The sequence below is a fragment of the Gossypium hirsutum genome, chromosome A12, assembly GCF_007990345.1.
Source record: "Gossypium hirsutum isolate 1008001.06 chromosome A12, Gossypium_hirsutum_v2.1, whole genome shotgun sequence".
NCBI classification, from domain to species: Eukaryota; Viridiplantae; Streptophyta; class Magnoliopsida; order Malvales; family Malvaceae; genus Gossypium; species Gossypium hirsutum.
Genome location: NC_053435.1, coordinates 78158096 through 78180108, shown reverse-complemented (window position 1 = coordinate 78180108; position 22013 = coordinate 78158096). Strand labels below are relative to the sequence as shown.

General features: G+C 34.4%; 1 protein-coding gene across 1 annotated transcript; it reads right to left on the bottom strand.

The window, feature by feature from the left end:
- Positions 1-19392: 19392 nt before the first annotated feature.
- On the bottom strand, positions 19393-21270 carry LOC121211405 (cation/H(+) antiporter 15-like). Its single transcript, XM_041084169.1, has 3 exons — positions 21157-21270; positions 20073-21068; positions 19393-19965 (listed from the first exon to the last, which is right to left on the bottom strand). The coding sequence occupies exons 1-3, from the start codon at positions 21268-21270 to the stop codon at positions 19393-19395; spliced, it is 1683 nt and encodes a 560-aa protein (XP_040940103.1).
- Positions 21271-22013: the final 743 nt, after the last annotated feature.

Sequence of the window (22013 nt, the reverse complement as noted above, 5' to 3'; positions counted from 1 at the left end):
TGCAATTTGCTCTAGAATCGAGATGTAAATCGGGGATCTCTACATTAAATAATAGAGACAGGTATTCATGCAATCTGACAATCTCAGAGACATATAATTTAGCCAATTTATCCAAGGAAAAAATCTATACGTATCTGAATAAAGTGTGCATATTTTGTTAACTGATTAACAATTACCCACATGGCATCTTTCTTCTTTGGAGACAGAGGTAATACTGACGCAAATTCCATGGTAATTCTTTCCCATTTCCATTCCGGTATTGGAACTGGCTGTAATAATCCCAAAGGAAACTGATGTTCATCTTTTACTTGTTGACATATCAAACATTTTGATACAAATTCAGAAATATCCCATTTCATTCCCAGCCACCAATCCATCTTTTTCAGATCATTGTACATTTTATTACTACCAAGATGAATGAACATGTTACCATTATGAGCTTCATTCAAAATCTTCTATACTAGTTCTAAATTATTTAGTACACATATTCTGCCTCTGAATAACAAACAACCATCAGTCCTGATCTGAAATTTTGAATTAGGAGTCGACTCACACTGAATCTGTTTCGCTTGTAACTTACTATCATCTTTTTGAGCTTCAGAAATCTGCTGCAAAAATGTTAATCTAGCTTTTAACTCAGCTGTGATTGAACCATAATCAAATAACATCAATTGAGTATTCATTGCTCGTAAAGCAAACAGAGATTTTCTACTCAGAGCATCTGCAACCACATTAGCTTTTCTGAGATGATAGCCAATAACTAAATCATAATATTTCAATAACTCAAGCCACCTGCACTGTCTCAAATTCAAATCTTTCTGTGACATCAAATACTTCAAACTTTTATGATCAGTAAATATATGACATTTTTCACCAAACAGATAATGTCGTCATATTTTCAATGCAAACATAGTTGCAGCTAACTCAAGATCATGTATCAGGTAATTTCTTTCATGTGGTTTTAGCTGTCTTAAAGCATAGGCTATTACTTTACCTTTTTGCATCAAAACACAGCCTAAACATTTAACGATGCATCACTATAAATTACAAATTCCTTACCCGATTCAGGCTAAACTAGCATAGGTTCCTCTATCAATAAAGCTTTCAACCTATCAAAACTTTGCTGACATTTATCAGACCACTCAAATTTTACATCTTTTTGTAGCAAACGAGTCATTGGAGAGGCTATCATTGAAAACCCTTTTACAAACCTCTGATAATATCCAGCAAGTCATAGAAAACTTCTGACTTCAGATACGTTCTTTGGTGGCGTCCAATTTACAATAGTTGAAATTTTGCTTGGATCTACTCAAATACCTTCTGCAAATACAATATGTCTGAGAAAACCAACTTCCCATAGCCAAAGTTCACATTTACTAAATTTGGCACACAGTTGCTTCTCACGCAGAGTTTGCAACACAATTCTCAGATGATCTGCATGTTGATTTTCATCTCGAGAGTAAATCAAACTATCATCTATAAATACCACCACAAACCTGTCTATATACGATCTAAAAATTCTATTCATCAAATCCATAAACACTGCAGGTGCATTTGTTAAACCGAATGGCATCACAAGAAACTCATAATGTCCATACCTGGTTCTGAAAGTTGTCTTTGGCACATCAGAATCTTTTACTCTAAGCTGATAGTAGCGAGGATGGAGATCAATCTTTGAAAATACAGTAGCACCTTTCAACTGGTCAAATAGATTATCAATTCGAGGCAATGGATACTTGTTCTTTATTGTAACTTTGTTGAGCTATCAGTAATCAATGCACAGCCTCAAAGATCCATCTTTATTCTTTACAAACAAAATCGGTGCACCCTATGGTGAGAAATTAGGTCGAGCAAAACCTCTGTCAATCAGTTCTTGTAACTATGCTTTCAACTCTTTTAATTCGGTAGGAGCCATTCTGTAAGGTGCTATAGATATTGATGTTGTTCCCGGTATAAGATCTATAGAGAACTCCACTTCTCTAACTGGTGGTAAACTAGGTAATTCCTCTGGAAACACATAAGGAAATTGACATACATCCGGCACTGACTGAATCTCTGACTTAGATACTTTAGTGTCTAACACATAAGCAAGATAAGCTTCATAACCCTTTCTGACATATTTCTGTACGGATATTGCTGAAATCATATTAGATAACCCATCTAATTTATCATATTCAACATGGAGTAATTCACCACTCTGACATTTCAAAACAATATATTTCTGTTTACAATTCACCACTACATCATATTGAGTTAACCAGTCCATTCCCAAAATCACATCAAATTCATCAAATGGCAATAACATCAAATCAGCCAAAAAGCAATAACCCTTTACCATCAATGGATAGTTTTTATAGAGTTTATCCACCATAACATACTGGCCCAGGGGGTTTGAAACTTTAACCACAAATTCAGTGAATTCAACAGGTAAATTTTTAACAAACACTAGATTTGTGCATATGTATGAATGTGTGGAACCAGGATCAATCAAAGCAATAATATCAGATCAAGTAGAAAAAATGTATCAGTAATGAAGCTTGGTGTAGAGGCATCTTCTCTAACACGAATAGCATATGTCATTACCGATGCTCGTGCCTCAGATTTAATTGTTGTGTCCCTTGTAGTACCTCGGCTACCACAAACATTACCGGGATGACAGGGTGGTCTGCCTCTTGAAGCAGGATTACTCGGCTTTGAAGTTTCTTTAATATATCTTTCAACCCTTTTAGAGCAATCTTTAAGAAAATGATCAAGAGAGCCACATTTATAACATGTTCCACTTCTCAATTGAAATTTCTCAAAATGAAATTTATTACAAAATTTACATTTCGGTTTAGGATTACAGATACTACCAACATTGGTTACAGATGGAGATGAGGATCTCAGGTCAGAGCATTGAAAGCCTTGCTCTTTTCTAGAATATCGTACTGATGTTGTAACACGATCATAATACTTCTTTGATTTCTTAGAAGCAGATGATTGTGACTTGTTCATAATTCTTTTACCAAAAACCCAAGCTTCTCTTACTTGTTTCTTTTCTTTACTCAATTCTTCAGCTTTATGTGTTCGATCAACCAATACTGCACATTCCCTTAATTCAAGAATACCAATCAGTAGCTTAATGTCTTCATTTAAGCCCTATTCAAAATGTTTGCACATATCAGCCTCAGTTGGAACCCACTCTTTGGCATACTTGCTCAATCGAACAATTCTCGCTCATACTCAGATGCAGTCATATTTCACTATTTGAGTTCTAAAAGTTTTTTCTTTTTCTGATCCAAAAATCACTGACTAACATACTTCTTTCTAAATTCGGTCTGGAAAAATTCCCATGTAATGTTTTCTCTTGGTACAAAAAAAGTTATGGTATTCCACCAATGATAAGTTATGTCTTTTAATAAAGAAACTGCACCTTTCAGACATTCAGTTGGTGTACAAGATAATTCATCTAAAACCTGGATGGTATTTTCCAACTAAAACTCAGTTCTTTCTGGATCATCCTCTACAGTAGCTCTAAATTCCTCTGCCCTATACTTACGAATGTTATCTACCGGAGGCTTACCAATTCTAATGGGTTCAACACCTTGTGGTACCTCAGGAACCGGTTGAGAAGCAGGTGAGGTAGGTTGTTGTACAACTTCTTATATACTGAGTGATTCATTCGTTCATCATTGGAAAGAAGGCTTGTTTTGGCTCTTCACTTTGGCCCTCAGATACGCGCCATCCACTACTAGATGTAGCTTTTTGAACTGAAGTTGAAGCATTGCTCTCAGCTTCATCGGATTCACATCTAGCTTAGTTGGATGACATTACTATATGAAAAACACATTTAAAATGGTTAGGAGATATCACACTATCACAAATTATATAATGGCATGTATAGCTAAACTCATACTTGCTACGTTCAATCCAAGAATCGACTAAATTGTAGCTCTGATACCAATAAATGTAACACCCCTAACCCGTATTTGTCACCGAAATAAGGTTACAGAGTATTACCAAAGTTTACAAAATATTTGCAGGTAATTCATGTCATTTATTACTCATTTATCAGGATTATTCATAACGTCCCTTAAATGGACCTTCGAGGCCTAATATGAGTATTAGAATTGAGTCGGGACTAAATCGGGAACTCATAGAATTTTTCGCAAAATTTCTAAAATTTCCCTAGATACAGGGCACACATGCCCGTGTGGTCCAAGGACACGCCCATGTGACCTTAAGACACGCCTGTGCTGCAGGCTATGTTCGACCTGTGTAACTCTCTGACTTGTGCCACACGGCTAGCCACACACCCATGTGTTAGGCCATGTGGTTAATTACAATTTTCAAATTTAAGTGCAGGTTTCACATGGCCAAGACACACACCCCGTGTTCTAGGCCTTGTCGCACACACGGCTGAGACACACGCCCGTGTCTTTGCCCGAGTGCTCAATTCTGAGCATTCTGTTTCTCAATTTTAAAATGTAGGGAACACACGGTCTAACCACATGCCCATGTACCAGGCCGTGTGTCACACACGGTTATGACACACGCCCGTGTGTCTACCCGTGTTGACAAAATAAAGCCATTTCCTAGCTTTATTTCTCACCCAAATTTGACAATAACCTATACCAAAGCTTACAAGTATATACCAGCCAATTCAAGTATTAATTTCAAGTCAATTCTAACATATGTAATCATGATTATAATCTTACCTTTATTTAACTTAAAGGTTAAGCATAACTTGATCAATCATATTTAATAAACTTAACAAATAGGTATTTATTTTAATAAAACCTTATAGTTATACCAAACAAAACATTACTAGCCATCCCAATAGCTAGTTTGCAAACCACATTCATATGCCATCAAAAGCCAAGTTACCTATACATGCCATTATACCAAAATGAGGTTACTATTTATACCAAAACAAGCTAGTGGATAGTGTAATGATGCTCCAAATGTTCCCAACCTTCACGAGCTTCCGAGCACTATAAAACAGAGAAAATAAAATCTAGTAAGCATTATATGCTCAGTAAGTTTGTATAACAAGAATTGAAACTTACCAATTAAATTTAACAACACTAAGCATACAATTAACATGCTTTCATCATTTTGAAAAATGTACCAAAACACATGTACTCAATCAAGTAAGTTAGTCATGTAATACATGTAAATGTTAAATAAACATAGGTGAGCTCATCATATAATCCTTCATCAAACAATTCAAAAGCATTCAGGCATAATTCTATTTATCTCATCATTTTCTCATGTCAATAGTGTTATCCGTTGAATTACTGAAATATTGATGGATTCTCAAATAGTACACTCAAGGTGTACATATCTATAAACCGTCAATTCTTATTCAGGGAACATACTCTCGAGCCACATGTCAAAATGCTTAAACGAGCCATGTAATCATGTAACAAGACACTTATCCGAGCTAATTAAGAAACTCATAAGAGTTTTTATAACAAGACACTTATCCAAGCTAATTAAGAAACTCATAAGAGTTTTTACTCAGGAAGCTCATAAAGCCTTTCAGATATCTCCGAATAGATAATATCAGGGAGCTTCGAATAAGGTAACAAAGAGTTCAAGCAAGCTTAATAGGACACTCATGAATAGCTGCATTTGTGTCCACATTATTTGCAGAATCACAACCGATCGTATGTCAGGACACTCACAAAGAGTTGCGGTAATGTGCAACAAATGCAAGATCATTACTGATCAGGATGCTCGCAGGAACTATATATATATCTCAAGATGCTCGAGAGTTATATCGGGATTACTCGTCTGAGCTGAATTCCGTCTGCAACATATGCAGAATCATATTTCATGTACGGGAAATCACATGATCCATCGATTTTCATTATTCGAACAGAACTTACAATTTAATGACTTTTGCAACCATGTAACCATTTCATGTATTTATAACATTTATATAAATTACATAAACATCTACCACATTCAAATCAAATACAACATTTAAATAAAACATATTAACATGCGAAATTAAATTACACAAATTTACCTCGAGAACAGTTCGTATAAGAAAATCAACTAATCCGAAACTTTCTATTTTCCTCGATCTAGCTTTGAATTTGTCTTATTAGATCTACATAAATGAATTTAATCATCAATTTCTCACATTTCATATTCTATTGAACTCAATTTACATCATAGGCAAATTTACCATTTTACCCCTATGTTTTTCGTAAATTCCAATTTCATCCTTAGGCTCGAAAAATTAAATTCATGCAATTTACTTCTCATTCCAAGCCTAAACGAAATTTTAATATACAATTTACAGCACATGTGTTCTATAAAATTCAGAATTTTTCTTCAATTTTCACAACTTTACAATTTAGTCTATAAATCACATTTTCATCAAAATTCACTTTGTAAAAATTGTTTATCTATCAACAACCTTTCATTTTATACCACAAATTTCAAATTTTTAGCATATTCATCCATGGAAAAATTTCTATACTTTGATAACTTTTCAAATTAATCCCCAAAATAGATAGATTAGATTATCTCGATCTCAAAAATATAAAATTTACTAAAACCAGGACAAGAATACTTACTCAATTAAGCTTGATTAGTTTCTTCTCTCTCTCCTAGGGTTTCCATGTATTTGGGGAAGAAAATGACATAAAATAAAATGATATTTTCTTTTTAATTATTTTAGTTTCCAATTTAGTCCCTAACTTTTTCTAATTTTTCCATGGATGAATCACCAAAAATATCTACTAACTTTTCTTTAATGGTCTAATTACCATATAAGGACCTCAAGTTTTGAATTCCATAGCTATTTGATCCTTTTAGCTACTAGAATCCAACTTTTTCATTTTATGCAATTTGGTCTTTTCCATAATTAAGTACTTAATCGATAAAAATTTTTATCAGAATTTTCATATGACATTCCTAACATAATTCAAACCATGCAAAAATATAAAAATAAATTTTCTTTCTGACTCGGATTTGTGATCCCAAAACCACTGTTCTGATTTCACTGAAAATGGGCTGTTACAGAGATGAATCACCTTTTCATTATCGGTACCATTATAACACCCCTTACCAGGTCCAATCACTGGACCTGAGCTATAGGACGCAACAATAGTTAACAGCGCAATTCACATATAGTTCCAAATTAAAACATTCAATTAAAAAATCAAAACAATTCATAATCCATGCATAATATTTAACGCCCCGTACCCGAGACCGTTTCCGGAGTCGAAGACAAGGTGTTAATGGACTTAATTCATTACTTAAACATCTCATACAATTCATTTAAAAATTTCCAGACAAGCTGGCTAACTGCATCACAGTCGCTTTAAAAATCATATCTCGAGTTTCGAAACTCAAAATCCAATTCCGTAAATTTTTGCTAAAACTAGATTAATATATCTATCTACTAATATTTTTCTAGAATTTTTGGTTGGGCCAATTAGTACAGTTTATTAGTTAAATTCTCCCCTGTTTTAGGGTTTGACTACTCTGACCTCTGTGTATTACGAATCAGATATCTCCCTGTACAGAGCTTCAATGACTATTCTGTTTCTCTCTAATAAAACTAGACTCAATAAGGAATCTGTACATATAAAGCATGACTTCTAATTATCTTTGTAAAATTTATGGTGAATTTCCAAAGTCAGAACAGGGGATCCAGAAATCGCTCTGGCCCTGTTTCACAAAAATTTAAACATCTCATAAAATATAGCTTATATACCTGTTTGGCTTCATCCATATGAAAATAGACTCATCAAGCTTCGATTCCATAACTTATTCATTATTTAATTCCATTTCTACTATTTTTAGTGATTTTTCAAATTCACGTCACTACTGCTATCTGAATCTATTTTATGATAAATTTTACCTATTTCATGGTTTCCATGGATTAGCTAGCAATTTGACATACATAACACCAAATATGATCATGATTAGCCATTCCAATGGCTAATCATTACCAAGCATTTCCATACCACTCAATAACCATATCATAAGACCATATATACAAAATGATTATAATGTTATACATGCCATACTCAAAATATACAAGCCATTATGCCAAAATGGTATACGGATAGTGTGAGCGAGCCTCCGACCGTTCCCGATTTCCGAGCTGGCTTGTCAAAACTACAAGGAATGAAAAGGAGGGAGTAAGCATAAATGCTTAATAAGTTCACATGCAAATAGCAAGTAACATAGCCATATAAGCAAACATAAAACATCATTTGCATAATCGTCACCAAGACATTCATATCACATTTTCATTTATCATCTTACCATATTGTTGTTATATCGATTTTTCAACCCGAGGGTTAAGTACATACCTGTTCAAAGTACCCATTTCACAACACTTACCAATACGTCCCTTTCATCTTGAGTATTCCGCCATTTCAGTAGAACTTTACCCGTTGAACACATCGAAATATAATTCGGATACATGGAAAGTTTGCACATAAGTGCCACATATGTAGCCAAGCTACCATGTAACCTGCCCATAAGCGAACTCAAACTCAACTCAACGAGCTCGGGCGTTCGCATCCATAAGTGAACTCGCATTCAACTCAACGAGCTCGGATGCCTAGTTACATCTCACGAACTCGGACTCAACTCAACGAGTTCGGATGCCCAAATATCCCAGTGACATGTCACTTGTATCCTAATCCATTCCTAAGGTTCAACGGGACATTTTTCCCAATCATATGTCTCAACCATCTTCTATGGAATGTCGATACCGATACTCGGTAGTATTTCACATTTTCCAAGTATATCACATAATTTGACATATTATCAAACAATTGTCACAAGTATGATATTTCATAATAATTATCATATCATTTAAATAACATTAAAACATTTAAAACAATAACTATGTTACCAACATTTACATATGAACTTACCTCATATGCGAAAATGGCTACTTTTACCATTTCGTCCACAACTTGGTATTTTCCCCATTTTAGCTCGAATTTCAGTTTTCCTTGCTCTATCATTTAAAATATAGTCTAATTAGAACTCACATTATTCAAATTGACCCAAAATCATATTTTGGAAAAATTACAATTTTACCCCTAAACTTTTGCATATTTACACTTTTGCCCCAAAGCACGTAAATTAAACTTCAGCCTATTTTCTTATGTTTTATGACATGCTGATCATTTTTCCCTTCTATGGCAACATCAAATTCTCACTCTAACATGTACTTATGACTATTAGGTATTTTTACCGATTAAGCCCTTTTGCTCGTTTTCACTTAAAACCGAGTAGCCCAAGTTGTCTAACATAATTTAAAGCCTCATATTCTATCCTAAAACACCAAAATACACAAATTTTACCTATGGGTATTTTTCCAAATATAAACCCTAGGTTAAATTATTGCTAGCATAAGCTAAATCGAGCTACCGAGACTTCAAAAACGTAAAAATCATTAAAAACGAGGCTAGAACGGACTTACAATCGAGCTTGAAAGCTTGAAAAACCCTATCCATGGTTTCTCCATGCTATATTCGGCCATGGGGTTGAAGATGAGTAAAATTGGCTTTTAATTTTGTATTTTAATTCATTTTACCCCTAAATGACCAAAATGCCCTTACTACTAAACTTTCCAAAAATTCCATCCATGTCCAATTTTTGTCCATAGACTTAGAAATTGGTAAAATTTCTATTTAAGACCTCCTAATTAATATTTCAAAACAATTTCATACTAGAAACTTCTAGAATGCAAGTTTTGCAAATTATTCGATTTAGTCCCTAATTTCAATTTAAGCACTTTACGCATAAAATTTCTTCACGAAATTTTCACACAATCATGTAATCATATCATAGACCTTAAAATAATCATAAAATAATTATTTCTATCTCAGATTTTGTGGTCACGAAACCACGATTCTGACTAGGCCCAAAATTAGGATATTACATAATATGAATTACAAAAAACCAAGTCTCAATCGAGCTTATGAAAGCTCTTAATTTGACCCGAGTACAAATAATAACTAAATTACAAACTTTTAAAAATCTAGGGAAAATCACAAAATAGGGTCACATGGCTGTGTTTCTAAATCGTGTTAAAAACTAACACCGTGTAAGTTGGAGTCACATGGTCGTGTATCTAGGCTGTGTAACTCCCTATAGTCGTATGGAAATTCATTGACCAAATCTACAGTAGCACACAAGTGTGTGGCCAGTTCGTGTAACAAACTGAGATCGTGTTTAACAAAACCTTTCAATTCAAAACAAAGCACACGGTCATGTCACTTGCCCATTTCTGACATACAGCCGTGTGTGAGCCGTGTATACCAAATAATACCTTAATATGCAAGGTACCAAACCAAAAACTTACATATGCCACAAGTACTCATTTAACCATTCTTTTAACCTATTCAAAATGCACCAAAAGCATACTAAATTATATCATTTTCCTAATTCTAACCAATATGCCTCAAGGCACCTTAATCACATACAAACTAAAATGAAACATCTCAATTTATCTAAACATTTTATACCAAAACATTCATTCCATTGAAAACCAATCACACATCAATACTCATCCCATTCTATATCCATCAACTAAACATTTAACCATTCACAAACACAAACACATATCAAGGCTTGTAAACATACCATATAACATGTTACCATTTTACCTATTTGAGCATCTTATGCCATTTCCATTAACTTACCATTGCACCTCATGTAGTAATCAAGTGACATTTACATATATATATCTACATTTCTTCACATTGGTCACATAACAACAACTTTCAAGTACAATTCTTAACTAGAATCACGTTACCATCATTCCAAATAACACAACCATTTAGTGAGAATTATAAACATATCAAAACATTGTCAACCAAGATGATACTTATACATATTAAGCCTATATACATGCCACAAAATCAATTATTGAACTATAAAAGATCTATCGAGACAGAAACTGGATAGTGTGAGCTCCTAGCTGATCCAATCTTCACGTTCCGCAAAAGATAACTACAAGACAAGAAAACATAACCGAGTAAGCAATATATATATTTAGTAAACTCGTAGGTTTTAAAACCGTAAACTTACCTTATATAGGAAATTAACATATAAAAATAACAAGTTTAACTAAGTTTCTTGTCATAGTATATCACAATCGGAAGGTAAGCATTTAATATACAATTGTATAACTCATTCATTCATTCATATATATTAATTCAATGCCACTTCATTAGAATTGTCAAATGAATGTACCATCTAGCTCTATTAAAGCATAAATACATATAACCATATGAATACATTTCCAATCAGTATACAGAATCAGAAAATAAAATTTTCTTTTAAACAGTTAGCCCAATGGACTAATTGAATATATACGGATACACGGGCAACTACACCACACCAGTAAGCACTAAAGTGCCACTGATGTGCTTTACCAGTAGGCACCAAAGTGCAAATCCCGTACAAGTGCGCAACTAACCCTATTTGTAGGTTAATTGTATCCTATCCTATATTCATCCAAGCTCAATGCATATATTAAATTCATAAAATACTATTAAGATAAGTATTAAATTTAATTTAATATTGAATTTAGTAAAAGAATATTATTTTTGGAATAGTTAATCTAAAATTAAATTCTCTGGTAGAGTCCCAGTAGGAGTGTAATTCTTCCATTGCTCAACCATCGAAGTGTTGGGAAATGTATCCATATTGTAGTAAACATGTAATTATTATTTTTTATTTATTTGAATGATAAATCAATAAATAAAGTTAATTTCACATTTTACTATTATATCTTTTGTATTTTCTGTCTTTTATATTTTGCATGTATAGCGAAATTATGACAAGCAAATATTAGCTCATTGATTGTCTAAAGTTTAAACTAAAGATTAGTGGCATTGTAAGAACATTTACATTGCGAGAAAGACAATTTGCTTGAGTAGATAATCTAAATGAGTCCGTAGTCTCGTAAAAGAATCAAAGTGAGCATTTGATTCAAATACTGAAAATGATTATTATGTCGTCTACAATTCCAATTGGAGAGATGGCTAGTCATGGCTATCGGAGCAGTTAACTCCACAAGTAGAGACTTAGATGTATTCATTGATAGAATGATACATTGGACTGGACCCAAGATGAATTAATTTTTAATACATTTGTGAATTAATTTACTTGTGAAGTTCATGGTGTGATTTACCTAAATCCTGAGTTAGTCACTGACTCTACGTATGTAACTCATGTGCTTTGATATAAGTGGAGGCTTTTGCTCTAAAGATGTGCGAGCCCACAGCCGGTATGTTGGGTACATGACTTGTGTATGGCATGGCTTTACTAGTAACAATGGAATTCATAGCTCAATTAAAGAGTTAATGATACATTCTCATTGGCATTTTGTGGATTGATAAATATGGAATGTGGCTATAGGTACATTCTCATTGCTATTTTGTGGATTGATAAATATGGAATGTGGCCATAGGTTGTTTGTTCTCGAACAAGTAATTTATCACAATCATTTGTTGATAGTGATCATATTAATCATTAAGAAAACATAATGGTGTCAATAAGATAAAATAGGATTGTATTAAATGAACGAATTTAACTCAAAAGAATCAATGATATCATATGAGGGTAACACAAAAATGACGAGATCATTAAACAAAGCAGTTTGATTAATTGCTTTCGTACAGAGTATACAATAAGGAGTGTTCGATCATGGTACTTCTTGTGGACTGACTCCATAATTAAGTAATTACGAATTATAGGAACGATACTTCTGAACATAATTGTAATAACTAGAACCTAATTGTATATGTCCGATTGGTCCCTCTACTAGCTCAACAAAAGCTCGATCGGATTGCATTTGAATCAAAAGAAAATTCTATGACTTTGGAAATAATTTAATTGAGATGATTTATTCGATTTGGAATTAAATTATATGGTCGTGGGAATTGTTCAACTAGAGAATTTGATTAAAGATTTTTCTTGGAAAATTAATTTGGAAATATAAGTGATTTTTGGAAAAATTAATTTTGATCAAGTAAAATTAAATTAATCTAACTAATTAAAATTAATATGATATCTTTGAAAATTCAATTTCAAGTCAGACAATTGGCTCAATGGGTAATTGAACTTAAAAATTGGACCTGAGATCGTAAATTGGGCCCGAGAACCCAAAACTGAAACCAATACCCAAAAATTGGTTGAACCGGGCTGATGGTCCAATCGGTGGTTAGATCGGATTGGTTGGGTCATCATTGACCCAGACCAAATCGACAGCAACCAAACCGATTCGGGGTGTCGTAAGGGTGTCGTACCTTCATCATCAGACACAGTGATGTCAGCAGCACCCTGGTGACCGACGGTAATTGATTTTCGATGGTTGAGTAGTGAAAAAGTTACACTCTTACTGGGACTTTAACAGAGAATTTGATTTTAAATTAATAATTTCAAAAATAATATTTTTAATAGTTTAATGTGAAATTAAATTTAATACTTATCTTAATAGGATTTTATTAATTTAATATTAAAGTGATTATATTAATATTAAATTTAATTTAATATTTATCTTGATAACTATTATGTTAATGTAATATTAAAGTGATTAAGTTTAATCATAGTTCAACTCTCTAAACTCTCCCTACATAAAGAGAGAGATTTCTAGACATATTTTTTTTTTGGTTTACTAAAGAGATATTTAGTAATCTGTTATGTGAATTATTCAAATTGTAAAATTAAACTTGACTTGAACTTGAAAGTTAAATTATTTATTCAAATTGATTCGAAAATTTGAGTAACACGATTCGATTAACTCGAAATTTAATTTTTTTAATCGAGTTGAGTTTTGATAGGAGCAGCGGCAGATTTGAAGGAAGGTATCCAACTATTTGAGATGTTTAAAATAAAATACAAATGCAGCATACAGTAACAACTGTGAACCAACGCATAGGTTGGACTGAACAACAATTATTCCAGAATTGAGACCCTAAAACTATTTTTAAAGCATGAAAAATGGTAAGCATTTGAGTAAAAAGATGGCTACGTGGCTTCCTGATCGGAGTTAAAGTAGTAAACAAATTGTTGGAAAAAAATAGATACTTTGGAAGCTTTGAGGCATATTCTCAATTAGTAAAGGTGGAGATTTGAATAATAAAACTATGGTTTTATATTTTACTTCATGATATCTTTACAATGGCATATCATATGCTCAAAATGATTGAGTGATAATGAGAAATTGATGCTCAAAATAAGCTACTTGTGAATTAAGTTGAGAAAAATGAAAAGTTTAGTCTCACATTGGTTAGATAAGAAAAGTGGAATATGTTTATCTACGAGAACCAAATTGGTAGTTATTGAAGGACTAAACTAATATTCTCCCTCATGTGTGGGGGGTTTGCAAATCCAAATCCACCGGGGTTGGGGACGCACGTGGGTGACACAAAATATTTAACCAGTTAGACTTTTTAAGACCAGATAGACTTTTTGGGCCCAATTGTCATTGCATTTAGTTAAGGTTTAAGTTATCTTCATTCACAAAAACGTTTTGTAACACCCCCTACCCGTGTCCAACACCAGGATAGGATACGAGGTATTACCGAACTTAAACGCAAACGATCATGCAATCCGAGCCATAAAATTTTGTTTCAAATTAAAACCAACCGAATATATTCTTAGTGTCCCTATTATGGGTCTACAAGGACCATAACATGCATTTAAAATGGTCTGGGACTAAACTGAGAACTTTGAAATGTTCTAGCAAAACTTAGAAATTTTTCTCATAAAATAGGGTCACATGCCTGTGTGAACATAAGGGCACGCCCGTGTGTCATCAATACGCCTGTGTCCTCAGGCCTTGTAACTCTCTGTTTATGACATCAATACACAATTTGAACTGCACGGCCAGGCCACACGCCCGAGTCACCAGGTCGTGTCTCTCACACGGATGAGACACACGGCCGTGTCTCAGCTCGTGTAGCCAACACTTAGGCTATTGTCCAAGCCTTCATGTTACCCACAATCCCTTACATCTATATACACATCATAATAACAATTCATAGCAACATTTTAATGATTAAAACACTCTTTATTAAGACACAACATGACATTTTTGAGGCATCATACACGTTTTACATATCCTCACATTATACCAATTCTAGGCATACCAAATCTCATTTATTTGACCAAGTCAAATACTTTACCACTTATTCTCTTATACCATGATTATCAACTTATCTATCCAGCATTCACGTTCAAGGCATTATTATCTTACTTGCCCTATTATACATTAACCATGGTCATGACCACTTCGATGGTCATGAAGCATTCATCATTCATGCATGTCACAACACCAATCATGCATGGCCAACCATCATGCTCACATCATTTCATCACAAACATTTTAACATAGCATGGATAGATCGATTTACAAACCATACTCAAAAGGAGTCGTACCCTATGGCCATATACAAATAAATCACAATAAGCCAATACATTTGGCCAAATTATAGAACACATATCATAAAAACTAATTCCTATACATGCCACTCACTTGAAACTTCTTAACCTATGTATCAATATCTCAAGGTGATAGCTTGGTAGTGTGATGTTGCCTCCGATGTTCTCCAACCCCGAGCTGACCTGACAACACTAAAAGAAATGGAAAGGAGGGAGCAAGCTTTACGCTTAGTAAGCTCCCATGAAAATAATAAGCAAGGAATTAATATGCTATTTCAATTTCTCTCTATTTATTAAAATCCAGTCAAGTTATTTTATTGAGTCATAGTCACTAAATCATTTATATCTAGAGCTACGGAACTCCAAATTAAGATCTGTAAATTTTTCTAGAAACTAGACTCACATATTTTTATCATAAAATTTTCATAATTTTTAGTCTAACCAATAAGTACAGTTTACTCTTTAAAGTCTCCCCTATTTCACTGTCCAACAGTTCCAACCTCTCTTCACTAAAACTTAATTATATCTTATTACGGGATTCGAATAATATTCTCGTCTATTTCTATTGAAAATAGACTCATTAAGGACTTATTCATATAAATTATAACCCATAATTATTTTTTTACTATTTATAGTGATTTTCCCAAGTCAGAACAAGGGATTCCAAACTTATTCTGACTTTGTTTCACAAGAATTCGAATATCTCATAATATTAAATTCTTTTTCTTATACTGTTTCTTCTTGTGAAACTAGACTCAATAAGGTTTCATTTCATATTTAATTTAGCATTTAATTCGACTTCCACAATTTTTGTGGATTTTCAAATTCGGACTATTGCTGCTGTCCAAACAGTTTTAGAGTAACAAAATGATGTTCATCATAAGATTGCCATAAAAATACTATTCTCATATGTATCATTCATCTATTTGCATTCTTACCACAATTCCATTTCATTTCACGTGTCAAACACATGTTCATGGGTTTCGAGTACGTACCTGTGCTATCTCTTAGCACAACCACTCATCCAAACATGACAATCATATGCATCATACTAGTATCATCTAATCATAGATGAGTTTATCGTTTCAAGTATTTCCATTTCTATTTCTCATGTTAATCCCGTTGAATTTCTCGAGGATCTTGATGGATAGCCCATTTACCGTCAATTCATACTAGTGATCATCTTAATACACACTCCCGCGAATCTTACATCTTACGGCGGGAGTACCAATCCAGGCTAAATCCCCCGTAGAATAAATTCATAGAGAAATGTCGGGATTACCAGTCCAGGCTAAATCCCTTTCAACGATAATTGCTCTCACAAGCTCGGATCTAAATTGTCAGTCTAGGCTAAATTCAGTCCTCAATCAGATTACCCGTCCGGGCTAAATCCATAATGCACACATATTCTTCGGGAGCCTCGATCACTCAAGGAACACCTGTCTAAAAGATCCTTTCTATTTTGAGATCATCGGATTACCCGTCCAGGCTAGATCCTTTACTTCAACATATGCAAGATCTCATATCATGTAAGAAATGATATATCCATCGGATATCCCTTTTTATTCAACCGGGACACTTTATCCACTTTTCATTAGTACAACCTTTCCCATGTATTATTTCACAATGTCTATCAACATTATAATTCATGCATGAATACACATTTTAATGTTTATTTGAGCATTAATCCATACAATAAAAATAACATATCACCTAGTTTTCATACAAACTTATTCATTTCATTTAAAATGTCAATTTCCATCAAATTTCCATTAACATCAAATTCAATACAATCATAGCAAGATATATTTCATGTATAACAATAATAACTTGAATAATATGCTCATTAAATCACGCGAACTTAACTCGAATACGGAAATGACAAAATTACTATTTTAGTCCAAAACTTGTATTTTCCCGAGTTAAGCCCGAATCTCGATTTTCTTTATCTATCATTTCAAATATAGCCTATTTAGGACTCACATTATTCAAATTAACACAAAAATCATATTTTGGAAAATTTATAATTTTACCCCTAAACTTTCACATATTTGCAATTTAGTCCCTAGGCTAATAAAATGAAATGTGTTCAATTTCTTGATTACCCAAGCCTAGCCGAACCATATTCAAGCTTGTGGCAGCCCAAATTTCTCATTAAAAGATATTTTTAGTTACCTATTTTACACCTTTTTCAGTTTAGTCCTTTTTAGGCTTTTCATGAAAAATCACTTAGTAAAATGTGTTATATACACTTCAATCTCTCATATTCTACCATTAAACATTAAAATACTAGCAAGTCATGCATGGGTAAATTTTTAAACATAAACCCTAGCTCAAAATAATGGTAGAAATGAGTAGAACATGTTACCGGGATTTCAAAAATGTATAGAACGTTAAAAACGAGGTCGGGATCACTTACTATTGAGTTTGGAAGCTTGGAAACCCTAGCCATGGCTCCCCTCTTGATTCACATGACCATGGGAGGAAGATGGACACATTTGGCTTTTAATTTTTGTCTTTTAATTCATTTTACCCCTAAATAACCAAAATGTCCTTTTTACCATTCTTTCAAAATTTACCCTTCCAAGCCCATTTTTGTCCAAATTTTAGAAATTGGTCAAATTACTCTTTAAAAACCTCTAATTAATAATCTAATTCAATTTCATGCAAAATTCTTCTAGAACACAAGTTTTACAAATTATTCGATTTAGTCCTTAAAGTCTAATTAAGCACTTTTCACATAAAATTTCCTCATGAAATTTTCACACAAGCATAGAGACATATCATAGACCTTATAATAATCATAAAATAATTATTATCATCTCGGATTTGTGGTCTCAAAACCACTATTCCGACTAGGCCCTAATTCAGGATGTTACGTTTTGGCTCCATTAGTTAAAGATTTCCAAAAATTCTTCCCTTAAATTTATTTTAAGAACCTAATAATCTAATAGGGAAGATACACACTCAAATATTTTCCAAAGTTTTTCGAGATATCTTTCCCTGCAGATTTTCCAATCTGTTTTCTGGTGATTGAAGAAGGCGAGGCTTCGTTGATCACATGCTCATCTTGTTGTTGTATCCTGGGAGACAATTGACCACCCTTTCTCCAGCACCAAAGGAATGACCAAATCTGTCTTAAGGAGATTGTTTTATAGGCCTCAACTACAGGTTAATATTTTTATTTTTATTTTTATTTTTATTTTATTTTCTATTTTCCAGTTTTACATATTTTGTTCTTTTTCGATCCTTATTTTTACTAATGTTTGTGCAACAAAAATGATGTGTTGAACACAATATATATGTACATCATCCCATCTTGTGTGGTTTGATTGAAGCAGAGAGCTAATTGTGTTTACTAGATCCAGTTGAGAGAAGAGCAGATTGCTGGACAACCAAAACAGAAGGTGGTGACTCAAAATCCGATGAAACCAACGCCTCCCCGAGCGGCCCCAGTTCTGGGGAATCACTCCAGTTGGATAGCCCTGCTGTCAATGGACATGCTTTACCATGCCCTCTTCCTACTACGTACAAATTGAAATCACTGTAAGCAGTATTTATGGTGGATATGATCTCGTCACCGCTGTTAACTAGTTCTTCCACATAAGCTATAGATTGATCATGCATTGTCCTGAACCTGAACTCATTCACATAATCATCATCAAGCTGCTTCTGCTTCTCTCTCTCAAATGTTGTTGTGAATATATCATGATCATCTTCTTCCACCCCTTCACTCAACTCTGAAACATCTTTTCCTGGAACGAATCGGACTAAGGTAAGTATTAGGCGTGGATTGCCTGCCATTCTCCAGGCATAAGCTAAGGCCTCCCGGTCGTTAGGTCCCTCAATGAAAAACATGGCAACATGACACTCCTGCGTGTCTTTTTGCGATTCTGAAACACCCATTAGGCCACGATTCACAAGTAAACCAATGGAACAAGAGGAAGTTGCTAACAAGTTTTGGTTCACTTACTTATGCTCAATGTTTTCATCTGTCCATCCACCAACCCCATCGGGTCGCTTGTGAAATGGGATCAAAATGATACTGGTAAACTTGTCTAGTGCAAAGTTGTTGACATCCTCGTGCATGGTGGCGTAAGGGGACACTGCTGTTAGAGGCTGAACAGCTGCCGCAGGGTTGTCTCTCTCAAAAGATTCAAAGGCACTGACAATCTGCTCAGCCTCGGCTTTTTCCCAAGTGGTATTGATTTCAGTATCCACGGTTTTATTTTTGTCATGGAAAATCAGCATTGCAGATGCTCGTGTGAGCTCAACCAAATGAGCAGCAAAGACAGTAATTGGGGAATTTCTTGTGGCATTTGAATTTTGCAAGAGACTGATCAAGCCCGGTAAATTCCTGGTGGAATGAACGCAAACAAGAACTCGAAGTGGTGCGTCTGGTTTACTTCTCTCTAAGTTTCTATGATTGTATGGCCTCAAATGCCTTGCAGAATTGTGAGTCCAACTCACTATCGGACCTGTAATGATGGTCATGAGCAAGATGGCAGCCATAATCCATGTAAATGTTTGTTGGTCAAAACCCTGAACAATATATAAAAATATATACATATTGTGTGTTAAATTATAGTAATTATTGTGTCAGATAAAAGAAAAAAATAATTAATCAATTAGAGAATGAAGAAAACCACCTGCATGTTTCGTCCTTCATTAAGAACAATGAGCGCAAGAACTCCTTTGGTGTTCATGAGGACTCCAAGGGCCAAACCATCCCGCATTGGGAACTTGAAGTAGAGGCAGACAAGTAGAGTACTTGCAATCTTAGCAAGGGAAGCTAGAAGTATAACTAAGAGCACCATTCCTATAGAAACATCGGCAAATATAAAAACGAAATTGGTCCTAGCGCCAATAATCAAGAATGTAGGGGGCAACAGAATCCCCATTATGAACTCTTCAACTTTGTCCTTAATGCTAGCCCCAAGCTTTCCACCGGGTATCATCAGTCCAAGCATAAAAGCTCCAAACATGGAATGTGCACCACATAATTCTGTGATAAAACCCGAGAGGAGCACTAGTGATAGAATGAAATATATGTGGTTATCCGAAATCGGTGCATCTTTGCTGCGTTGGGAAATCTTTTTGGCTATCTTACGGATATATGGGCGCAACACAAACCATAAGCTTGCCATGCACACCATCACTGGGATTGCAATGTGCAATTCATTTCTCCCACTGATTATACATACAGCTACCACCAGCAGACTCCAACATGATAGGTCACAAACAGCGGCTGCAGTCAATGCGGTTTTACCAAGATCCGTGTACATTAGCTTATGGTCTGAAAGTGCTCGAGCCAGGTCGGGAAAGCTGGTAAGGCTAAGGGCAATGGACCAGAAGTATGCACCCATCTCAGGTGCGCGTACACTTGTTTGGTGTTTCAGTATCGTGGCGTGTAATCCCACTCCTGCAATGAGGGGAAAAATAATACCAGCAATGGCAACGCTAAAGGCTGTTTTCCCCATTTTTTGAAGTGGGGTTATGTCCATCTCCAGCCCCACCAGAAACATATAGAAAGTTACCCCCAGGTTGGCCATTGTCTCCAGAAACAAACTCGCCTCGAAAGGAGTGATATGATTTGCTACCCACCCTAGATTTCCTAGCACGCTTGGACCCAGCAGAATCCCAGCCTACATTATCAAGAAACAACAATAAAATTATAGTCTAAGCATCTTAATTGCAAAACAAATAATATCCTATCCTGCTATTAATACATACAAGAAGCTCAGAAAGAAAGCGAGGTTGGCGAAGAGGTCTGAGGATAATCATAAAAACACGAGTGATTGCAATGAGGAGACTTAATTGGGTCAGAAATATAGGAAGCTTATTCATGACAGGGTTTGTTGATTGCCAGAATGTGTTGGATATAGGCTTGCTTTCATTGTAACATATGGTAAACTATTTCCTCCCCCCGAACATTATCCTATACTTTCCATTGATTACGAAATCTTTTCTGTGTGTACTCATTTTGCCTCTTTTTCTTTCTCAGACTTGGGTAGATTTGGAGACAGAAAAGAAGTTCCAAATACTACAATACATCAAACTACTCGTACAAAAACAGCATCCTTGTCTGTCTATAGCTCTTGAATCCAAAAACTAGCATATCCTTAATTTAATTCATGTCTTTTCATTTATTCACTCTGTAAATCAACTGTTTCTAACTACTTAATCTTTCTTTGTTATTTAGTTTCAACCAATCCTCCCTATTGCTTTTAACTAATGCACGCTTTAATTGATTCTAGCTTCAACAAGCCATCCCTCTTGCTATTTTAACTTTGGTTTTTTAGTACCTAAAGTTTCGTTTCATCCAACAACCCTGTGTCTTTACCAAAATTTTGACATGGTGCTAATCAACCTATCAAAAATCGGCAAACCATTTTTACCCTCAACTACAAACCAACTAATGAATCATTTAGCATTCTATTTCATAAAACACACAGAAGACTTATGTACTTAAACACAAATCATTTATCACTCCTTGTGTAAATATTTCCTCTTCTCACCATATCACTTATACTCTCAACTAGTAAAACTAATACATGTTAATATTTCCAAGTCATTTCAAGTCACCAAAT